The 11274-nt window shown below is 39.4% G+C and overlaps 1 protein-coding gene across 1 annotated transcript; it reads left to right on the top strand.

The window, feature by feature from the left end:
- The first annotated feature begins 950 nt into the window (after nucleotides 1–950).
- Nucleotides 951–3396, top strand: LOC125021849 (matrix metalloproteinase-18-like). Its single transcript, XM_047608073.1, has 10 exons — nucleotides 951–1058; nucleotides 1133–1380; nucleotides 1472–1620; nucleotides 1832–1960; nucleotides 2065–2226; nucleotides 2345–2468; nucleotides 2556–2689; nucleotides 2792–2951; nucleotides 3063–3166; nucleotides 3270–3396. Exons 1-10 carry the CDS (start codon nucleotides 960–962, stop codon nucleotides 3377–3379), a joined length of 1419 nt encoding a protein of 472 aa, XP_047464029.1. The 5' UTR covers nucleotides 951–959; the 3' UTR covers nucleotides 3380–3396.
- Nucleotides 3397–11274: the final 7878 nt, after the last annotated feature.

Here is an 11274-nt window from a genome sequence, read left to right as displayed (position 1 = left end):
TCTCAAAGTCCAGTATTTGCCAACAATGGCTGAAATGTAGGTTTCCTCAAGCGATGAAGTACAAAGTGGCTACAGATTATTAGGGACATGTTAGAAAAAAAAAACACCTGCAGCTCACACACACAACACACTACACAACTGAACAAACAGGTTGTAGTGCCATTCAGCAACATTACTGTTTTGTGATTTGTGAAATCAACGTTATTCTAACATCAACTTAGCCAAAATGTTTCAGTCTTTACCGCTGCAACTTATTAATGTCAGTCAATGACTCACCCTTGAGCTCAGAGTTCCTTGTTATCTGATGTTTTGATTTGAAATGTAGCGTAACAGCAGGGATCATTCACAGGCACACAGGATTAAAACCCCAGAATAAAAGCTCCAATAAAACATGAATAAATGTAATTTATTTTGGTCAGCATCATAAATCTTCACACAATCTACACAATCTAATCTCTTTGTATACAACAAACAAAGAAAGAAAAGGGTTTCGACTTAAGCATAGCTTATAAATGCCAAATATGACGTAAAGGAAAGCACAACAGGAAATATGGTTATGAGGGACAAAAACTGATGAAAATGTATACGCATTTTAATAAAATAGTCCTTCAATTAGGTTATGACTTGAGGAACATGTAGTAGAAAAAGGTTCTTTCCTGTGGATGAATATAGTTTCCTAAATAAAACTGTCTCATTTTACTCAATGTGATTATTATTCTATGCTGATGTTTTAAATTAATTAAATTAAATTTTAATTGTGATGTCATCATAATTGCAGTCTCTACTTTTGGAAACTTTTTATTGGATGAGCAATCGATGCCAGACTTCTTCTCTAATCCATAAAAGGAATGTTTCCTGAGTCACTGACTCAAACAGGTATTTGCTCAACACACCCAAGTCCCAGCATAAATATCGGCTGCCTCCATGGCCTAGACACAAGTTGCATTTGACAAGCAATCATGAGGACCTTCAGCCTGAGTATTCTACTGACTGTGGCAGTCTCAGTTTACTGCGTGCCCATACTGCCAGTTACTGTGCAGAATGAACATTTTGCAAAGGTATGTTTGCTTGATTTGTCTTCTTATACATATATTCTGATGTGCAGTGTTTTAACGCTTGTTTTCATCTGCAGGGCTACCTGAAGAAATTTTTCAACCTAACGGAGGAGAGTGGTCCAGCTGTGAGACGGGGCATCAGCCAGGTGACCAAGAAGCTGAGTGAGATGCAGAGATTCTTTGGTCTCCAGATCACAGGGACTCTGGATGCCGACACCTTGGCCATGATGAAGAAGCCCCGCTGTGGCGTTCCAGATGGAAACATCGCTCAGTTCTCCACTTTCGGAAACGGCCTCAAGTGGGAGAAAAACGACCTCACATACAGGTGAATGATCTGAAGAGAGAATGAGAGAGAAACTTGCTACTACAGGCATTTCATGCAGTTGTTTACTGACTTGTACTTTCCCATGCTACAGAATAGAGAACTACACACCGGACATGTCTCAGGCAGAGGTGGATGACTCCATTGAGAGAGCTCTGCAGGTTTGGGCCAAAGTCACTCCTCTGAGATTCACAAGGATCTACAGTGGCACCGCTGACATCATGATCTCCTTTGGTCGCCAATGTGAGTACAAATTAACTTTCAGCTATACCATTACTGGATTATCAGATTTTTAGTTGTAGCAGTATCTTATGTAGCATCTTATGATCAGTCATTGTGGTGAGATGCATTGGGAAAATCCACTCTGCTGTTTTGTCTTTTATTATAATTCAGTTAAAGACTTGTTTGTACTTGGTTGATAAAACCTAACATGACTATGTTCTTGCTCATACAGCACATGGTGATGATTATCCCTTTGATGGTCCTTATGGTACTCTTGCCCATGCCTTCGCTCCTGCTCCTGGTATTGGAGGAGATGCTCATTTCGATGAAGATGAGACCTTCACTTTCCGCTCACAGACAGGTAAGTTTGCTATTATTTACAGGACATGGCATCTTATTTTTCTTTATTCCTGATCTACTCTGGAGGCGCTCTAACTGATCCTCCTTCTGTGCTCCCTGCTTTAGGCTTTGTCCTCTTCTTAGTCGCCGCTCATGAGTTTGGCCACTCTCTGGGTTTGTCCCACTCCGATGATCCGAGTGCCCTCATGTACCCTACGTACTCATACAGCAACCCTGACACCTTTGTTCTGCCTCGGGATGATGTAAATGGCATCCAGTCCCTGTATGGTAAGTGCTGAGAATCAGCACCATTTCTCTGTTTGAACAAATGTCCTATGACCAGATTATTTGATGAACTCAACATAGCTGCATTTATTTGATGACGGTCATTTCACTTAACCTCCAGGTGCAAATGAGAATCCTGTTGAGCCTGGACCCACAGCCCCCACCACCCCTGATGCCTGTGATTTATCCATGGTACTGGACGCTGTTGCCAACCTGCAAGGAGAGATGCTCTTCTTCAAGGACAGGTATTGTCGATGCTGAATGCTCTGTGTCTTTCTTTACTCTAGAGCTAGCCCCTGAACTAATTTCCATTCTTTTGTGTGTGGTCTCAGCTTCTTGTGGCGCAGCTACCCTCAGAGCAATACACCCCAGCAGACTCTCATCACCAACTTCTGGCCTAATGCCCCCGTCAACATTGATGCTGCTTATGAGAGCCAGGCCTTAGACAGCGTCTTAGTCTTTAAAGGTACAGTATGTGTTCTCTGTGTCCACCTAATGTTGCCCTATGTTCCTGTCTACCCTGTTGACCTTTAAATAGTTTCAAGCCAGTCTCTTCATCTCTCAACAGATCGCAAGGTATGGGCTTTCAGCGGATACGATCTTGTGCGTGGCTATCCTAAATCAATTTCCAGTTTTGGTCTGCCCGATCACTTGGAGAAAGTGGACGCAGCTGTCTATGATCCAGAATCTGGAAAAACATTGTTCTTCACTGGCAGTTACTACTACAGGTGTGTCCAAATGAAACAAAATCAGTTCAAATCATTAATTCTGGTATGATGATGGTTTACAAGGTGTACTAGAAATTGTGTGTGAGTTTCATTGCTGTCTCCTTTTTTCAGTTATGATGAGGCCAAACAGACTATGGATGGAGGATTCCCCAAACGGGTGTATGACAAATTCTATGGCATGTCCCGCCCGGTGACAGCGGCCTTGCACAACAGAGGTAAGTGTGTTGTCCCAGAATTGAAGAGTACCTAAATGAGTTATCACAGTAATTCGGAAGCCTTTAAGAAGAGAAACTAACACATGATATGGATGTCCTGCAGGTTTCACTTACCTCTACAGTGGACCGTACGTGTTTGAGTATAGCCTGAGGACTGGGAGGCTTTACCGTGTGCTGAGGAACAACTACTTCCTGCGCTGCACTAACTTCTAGAGCAGTTGACCAGCCAGCTTTTTGCCTATAACTGCAGTGAAGGCACATTTAAAATGCGATAGTATGCAAATACTTTTCATGATATCTAATTATATTGTTACATTGTTACAGGTATACACGGGATGTATGACCTGAATAGTTATTTTGTGATGTTGGCCTATTTAAATTAATTTAACTTAAATGTTACTGTATTTATGTTTGCTCTTTTTGTTGCTGTTATATTTTTGTCTTTAAGTTAAATTGAATTTTAACATAACATGTTATCTAATTATATTGTTACACTGTTACAATTATACACTGGATGTATGACCTAAATAGTTATTTTGTGATGTTGGCCATTGTCTATTTAAATTAATTTATCTTAAAAGTTTCATCATACTTTACTTATGTTTGCATACATTTTTGCCTTTAATGAAGTTAAATTTAATTTTAACATAACACATTATGTTACAGTTTCATTTGTACACCACTGTATGAGGATGTATGTATGAATGAGAAGAAAATGAGAAAGAGATTAAACTGCCTTTCTAATTTAACATGTCTAGCTTTGTTTTTTGTTATGCTTCTACATCATGTTAGAACTGGCAACTTAGGCATTTTTAAAAGAAGTCTGGGGGAAAAAAAAACTCTTTGTATCAGTCATGTGACATAAAACAACACCAAAAATTATTTTATTACATTTTATGATACAGGAATATCAACAAATAGGTGTAATAATGCATCTGCTATTTGTCTGGAACTATAACACCTACAGTGCATACTACACAGTCAACTAATCATTGGAAGACTAAAATTTGAAGATTAAATGCAAAGCAGTGCTGGAAAAGAGACAAATTTAGTCAATGTTCCTTCTACCAAAGTCATACTGCAAACTACAGTGATTTCCACTGATGAGAAATGTCAGAGCATCACCACAATTATGACGGAAGGGAACATGAATGTCTCAACCAACTTCAACTGGAAAAAGAAAATTGAATTTAATAAATAAATATAAGGTCCAGATCCACAAACACTGGAAAAAAAAGTAAAAAGTGCAAATACTTTTTTTGTTAAGTGCATGTGTTGGAGACCTTCACTTAAGGCAAAAACAATGGGGAAAAGTTTTGGTTCACATAACAACCTGTAAGTAGCTCTATGAGTATGTATTTAGCCCTCTCCCAGGCTAGCGACAAACAAAGCAACAAAAAACAAACAAACAAAAAAAACAACAACATACACCTCAACTAATTAAGGGGAAGCAACCAACCACCGTGGTCACCTATAAATCTGGTCACGTATCCTCCCTTTGTTAAACAACCACGTATAGCAATCAAAGGCAGCAGGGAAGATTCCTGGGCCTGGAGGTGGATGGCTATACACATCACACACCTACTTTCATCATAGGTGCTGCACCCTCTAACAGGCTTTGCTATTTGTTAACACCGGTCAATGCTGTTTAAGATGAAGCTCTGAGCTGTCTTCCCACACAATACTGGGTCAGTCTAGCCTACTATCAATTGAAAAAAATCTCCAACTGTGGGAGGGAGGGAGCCCAGAAACAAGTCCCGCAGTGCCAAGGAGCCAATATGCAATGTAGCATCATGCTTATTCTGATGGAGACCTGAGTACATTATGAAATCCCATATCCCTGACATACGACTGCACAAAAGTGGAAGCAAATGTCTCCCAAGAACACACCCCAAAAAAGGGATAATTGCATGACACCTCTGACAGAGCGCACTCTAAGACCAGCCAGAAGAGCAAGGGCCTTTACCTGTAAACCTTCCATATCACATCACAAATCCAGTAGATGAGTAGATTTCCATGAAAGCAGTGGAGACTAAATAGATTAATATTGATGGTGTGTACAGCAAGAACATTCTGGATTCAAATGCATTTGAGTTTGCATGTCTGTGTTTGTGTGAGTTCTCTTCAGGTACTCCTGCTTCATCCCACTGTCCAACAGAAACGTTGGGGAATGTGGCTAATTTTATGCTCTCAAATTTCTCAATTTACAGTATTAAAGTACTGTATAGAATAGTACTGTAAATCTTTACTGCAGACAACATTCATTGAGTTAAGCATTCCCCTTAATTTATGAGTATTTGCATGTATTAAGTTGTAGTGAACGGAGCTCCCTTCAACCGCTCTACTTTCAACACAGGCGTACAGCACTGATGTCCGTTTTGTTGATATTACGTAGATTTAAATTAATTTCCCAGAGATCTAAACCAAATTTTAACAAGACCCCCAAATCAATGTTTTTCCGGTTGTACTGGCCATCCCCAATATACTGGAGTCTGAACTGGAGTCAGGTTGTTTTTGATGTTTTGATCGTCTTTCTAGCCCTTAGAATGATAAAGTTAGTTTTGAATATTTTTAGTCATAAGTTTCACCATATTGCCATCCAGAGGCTAGTTGAAGAAATATCTTTGGAATGTAATTCTAACAAATAATAGTCCTACTTAGTACGTTTACATGCAGGTGAAAAAAATAAATAAATAAAAAATTATTGCCTTAATTGTACTATAACTGGAGAACTCAAGTGCATGTAAAGGAGTTCTCCTTATCCGATTAAGACACCCAGATAATGCTGCTTTAACTACTTGCTTGCTTGTCTTGTCAGACTCTCCCACACGGCAATTTCATAAGTGTCACTTTGTCTGCAACACTAAGGAAGACTCCAGCTGTAACCTCTGCCAAGGTCCGGTTGTTCCCCTGAGGATACCGCTGTGGAAGATCGAGTTCACCAGGAGAAAGACTTGATCTTTGAGCAGTTTTGTTTAAATAAACCTTAGACAAAACTAAATCTTTAATGTAGGAAATTGGGTTCTGTTTGCATTCTTATTTTTGTTCATACTCCTAACTTTCCTTAAAACTTTACACAAACATTTATCTCGGTATTTTCATCATTTTCCATTAAGCCTACTCCCACTGTTATATTATACATCATATTGTTTATTTTTCATTATGCACCATTTTTGTAAATAAACCACATACTTCACTTAAGTTGTTATCAGAAAGGTCCTATATTACCGTACTTCCCGGACTATAGAGCGCACCTCAATATAAGCCGCACCCACGTTTTTCCCACGTTCAAAGCGTGGGAAAAAAATAGCGGCTTATAGTCCAGAAAATACGGTAATTGATTCATTCTTACAGTATAGGCTACTTTACATCTGTGATTAGTGCCCTGTTTAAGTGCAGTTATTAGACTTTTAGAATGTTTAATAATTAAATTCCCCTGCATGTGTTACGCAGTTTTTTTTTTCTCCACAAAGGCCTTTTTGACCAGTTCATTAGGTCTTCTCCAATCACTGGCTGGTCTACAGGGAACTGAAACAACAAACAAAAGACCACAACCTCTGCAGGCAGGGAGGGAGCACAGTACCAGATAGACATTCACACACATATGACTTACAGTCATAACAGTGTTACTCAGCAATTTGAATACAATGTTGTAATGGTGACCTATAAATGGGTAGGCTTACGCTTAGTCTGACACAACAGAAAGTACGATGTGATTCATGTGTAATGTTGTGTGCCAAGTCATGCACAAAGTCCTGACTGACCTACATTTTATTCTGAAACAGCTTCAGAAAGGCAGTCATTCACCTGGATATTTTAGAGGATGTGGTTGTGGTGCTGGTACAGTGGAATGAACCAAACATTAAAGTGTTTATTTGACTGGGGTATTAAAATAATGGAAATACGTGTCAGTACAACACAATACAGCTCAGTACTACAAACCACAGTCTCCAAAATGAAAACACAGTCAAATCAGCTGTTCTTAGTTATTTGTGCAGTGCTGTTATATTAGAATGTAGTCATTTTCCAGTGTAGCTATTGAACTGAGAAGTGAGGGTACATTCAGTATATAAATTGTAAGCAGGATTATTTAATGCCTCGTTTAATAAGCAACAGTAGACAACACAAATCTGTAATAATATGCAGAAAGACAAAACTTATGTCTTAAGATTGTTTTTTTCACATTCATATCAAATAAAAATAAGAATACCATTCTTTTTTCTTTTCTTTTGTATTATTCCAACTATTTCATTCATATGTCTGCATTTACTAATGTACAGTTTATCAAGTTAACTATGATATATGCTAAATAAAGAAAACTTCTCAAAGTGTCCCCTGTTAACATTGGGGCAGAAAATAATGCCATGGAGACAGACAAATACATACATACTTGAATAACAAATCTAGAAAAAACAAAAAACAAAAAAACTAAACAAGTGTCTACAGCTGAGCAAGGGTGAGAGACATCCACACCTCCTCTTAAAATGTCAGTAAATTCTTTGTGTGTGTGTGTGTGTGTGTGTGTGTGTGTGTGTGTGTGTGTGTGTGTGTGTGTGTGTGTGTGTGTGTGTGTGTGTGTGTGTGTGTGACCCTCCTGTAGAAACAGAGACCAGCTCACCAGCTCTGATGACACTAACACACAGGTTAAATGACATTGTAGACACAGTCATCACCATTTATCTGTGGTGACTAGTATATGATGTTGTTCTGCTACCAAAATGGGCCAATGTTCACTTCACTTTAATACAGTCAGGATTACTTATTGAGTGGTGTCATAACAGCCAGTTAATGTCACACACACACATTTCCAGTCATGTCCATATAGGGCCTTTTATTCATGGCACAGACACATGGGGGAGGGTAACTTTACACACTCGCATGTTTCTAGTCTGACCCGAATGGGGCCCCTCCATGTAGTTCTCACTGAGGGTGTTTTTATGACACTGTGGCAACATGTGGCATTATCTCTCTTTGATTTTAACATTGGTAACTGTCCACTGTGTGAACTGTTAGATGTTTTAAAGTGATATTTTGAATGTGACCCACTGCAAATCTTTGTAATGGCTCATGAGAGTTGCTGTTACCTCAGTTTGAATTTCTGTGCTTTTTGATAATCTGTTTTACCATTAGGTAACCTTATTAGCCCGTGAATGTCTCCACACACAGCTATGATTTCTGTCAGCTCTAAATGTCATCTTGTCTGGCATCTTAATTTCAGTTGCAAGACCCTCAGACTCCTGCAGCAGCAATATAGATAGAGACCAACCCTGAAGCTCAGGTGTTCCATGAGGAGTCAAAGCCAGATGACACTAACATACAGGTAAAATGACATTGTAGACACAGTCATCACAACTTATCTGTGGTGACTTGTATGTGATGTTGTTCTGTCACCCAAATGGGCCAATGTTCACTTTGCTTTTCTGGATGCATCTTTTTAATCAGACTATGCCATTTTTATATGCTACTACTATCACAGGAACAGTTTTTGCTTTGGCTAACTTTTCTAGTTGGCAGATTCGGCCATACATGAACTCTTCAAGCTAACAGATTTTTGCTGGTTTGTCCCCCAGTCAGAGCAAGCTTAAACCCAGGGAGAGTGGGAGTGAGTCCTCCAGGCAGAGAAGAAGCAAGTCCCCCAGGAGATTTGGAGTGAGTCCTCCAGACATTTAAGTAAGTCTTCCTGTCAGAACACAAGTGAGTCTTCCAGTCAGAGCCTGCTTGATCTTAGCCAGAAGACACCCTTTGAAAGAAGTCATGCTCCCACACAAAAATATCCCAATAGCAGAGCTGATGGGATTGAAAAGGAAATAATGTCAACATATTTGCAAAAGGATGTGAGCGTTTCAGTGCCCCTTGAAGAAAATTCTATCTATGTCAGTCCAGTGATAAAGAGGGAAGTTGGCCCTAGAAGATATAATAAGAAACATTTTTGCTTTTATTGCAGAAAGTTTGTCCAGAAAATGTCACGTCACTTGTGGCGTAAACACCAGGATGAAATGGATGTCGCAAAAGCACTGGCTTGCCAAAAAACCCATAAGACTATATAAGGAAAAAGGGGAACTTTAAACACAATAGTGTCAGGCCGGGACTCGAAGCAGCACTCAGGACTCAGTATGCAGAGATGACTAGGGACTTTAATTGGAATGTACAGAGATCCCTTACAGAGGGACAACAAATGGCCACAAAAATTCCTGGACGTAATTCAAATCAGGGAAAACAAAAAAACTCTCCAAAGGGAGGAAAATTCAAAATGAAGAAACAATTCATAAAATAAACACAAAACACTCCGAATGGAGGAACTGAGGAAAAAGGCTAAGAAAAGACTAAACAAATCAAAGTAATCTCTCCGAGAGGATTCACAGGCTTACATGAAAATTACTTGGGAAGAAAACGTGAAGCGAAGCACGAGAAGGTTGACGAAGACGACACTCTGGCACGAGACAAGGGGAACACAGACTACTTAAACACATGGAGGGAAATAGGGGACAGGTGGACACAATCAGGAATCAGGGAAGACAATCAGACTGGTGACACATGAGGAAGGGCAAGTGACCTGAAACAAGAGGAGAGTTACTTTTCAAAATAAAACAGGAAATGACATGACAAAACAACCCCAAGACAAGACACCCTCACCACGGTGTGACAAATAGTGACGTTTTGGAGACACAAAAAAGCAATCTCTTCCCATGGAAGCAACCACAGAAAAAAATCAGAATGAGAGGATTTTGCACATTGTGTTTGCTTCCATGGCTTGTTCTCCAGAAGAAAACCTGAGAGTACTAAACTCAGGCATTGTGTACTCCATAATGCTTATTGGAAGTTCTTAAGTATTATGAATCAAGACAGGATTGCAGTTGTTATTAAAGAAGACCACTGCCTTCTGGAGTATGGTTACAGACTGTTCAAGAAAAATGAGAAGATAGTCAGTCAACATCAGTACATACGACAGAAACTGAGAGAGCTTGGCAGGCTGTTATTGGAAGCAAGAAAAGTTACACATGTGAAGACTATCCAAAAACTCCTAAAACCTGAACAGTACAGTCAGATTGTTGTAGAATTTAACCTCAAAATCTCTTTTATGCTATCGATATTTTTTCTCGCTGCTCTTTCTGTTGTATAAAGATTAAAAAATATGTGCAGAACAATAGTGAGCACATGTTCTGGGCAGAAATTATGGAGGAGTGGGTTTAGATTGTTTCTTTAGAACAATATTACTTATGTAGAAGTAAAAAGTACTCAAATAATTACTTAAGTCACAGTGAAAGTTTAGTTTAGTATTTATTTATCATTTTGATTACATCGATCTTTGTTCTTGGTAGAATTTTGTTTAATTGAAGTGATTTTTTGATTGGGATTTTTGTTTGTTTGTTTGTTTTCTTTTTTCTTTACCTTACCTGATTTCTTACAGCATTGTAGAACCACTGGAAGGGTGGACCCCATAATTGAGCAAAAAACTGGTGGGCCCCCTGAGGGGCAAATACAAGTATGTGTGTGTGTGTGTGTGTGTGTGTGCGCGCGTGTGTGTGTGTGTGTGTGTGGGTGTGAGTGTGTTTCAGTGTGGCTACAACCCACTTGTTAGGCAAGACATTTGCGGGAAACCCAGATGTCCAGGTTATGATAGTGTTTGATGAGAAAGGGCCTCATGGAAACATACGATGACTTCAGGTCCAGAAAGACTGTAAACAGGGCTTTGGTTCACAGCGTGACACAACTTGTTCACAAGGTACATGTTTTTGTTATTGGAAACCTTTCCCTGAGGGCTGGGGAACCTACTTCACGCAACAGGGAACAAGAAAATCCCCCTTTAAGCTGATTCAATTTACTGTGTGAATAAATATGAACTGCTGACAAAGAAAATGAATTACATTGTCCTTCAACAATATACAGGCTGTACTATAATTTAGGATTCTGGTTAGTCTTGAAGTAATATTTAATTTCAAAATCTGTAGGATCCACATAGAAATGTCATGTGACGTGTCGTCAACATTGTGCTGAGCGTGTTTGGGGATTTTTTTTACTAACGTCTTATCTTGTCATCCATAAATGGAGGAGTCTTTGAGTCACAGGTCCAAGAAGGCAGTTGCTCAACCCGCCCACTCTCCAACCAC

This window comes from Mugil cephalus, chromosome 15, assembly GCF_022458985.1.
Source record: "Mugil cephalus isolate CIBA_MC_2020 chromosome 15, CIBA_Mcephalus_1.1, whole genome shotgun sequence".
Lineage (NCBI taxonomy): Eukaryota > Metazoa > Chordata > Actinopteri > Mugiliformes > Mugilidae > Mugil > Mugil cephalus.
The sequence above is the reverse complement of the archived record's forward strand: the minus strand, read 5'-3'. Positions and strand labels throughout refer to the sequence as shown.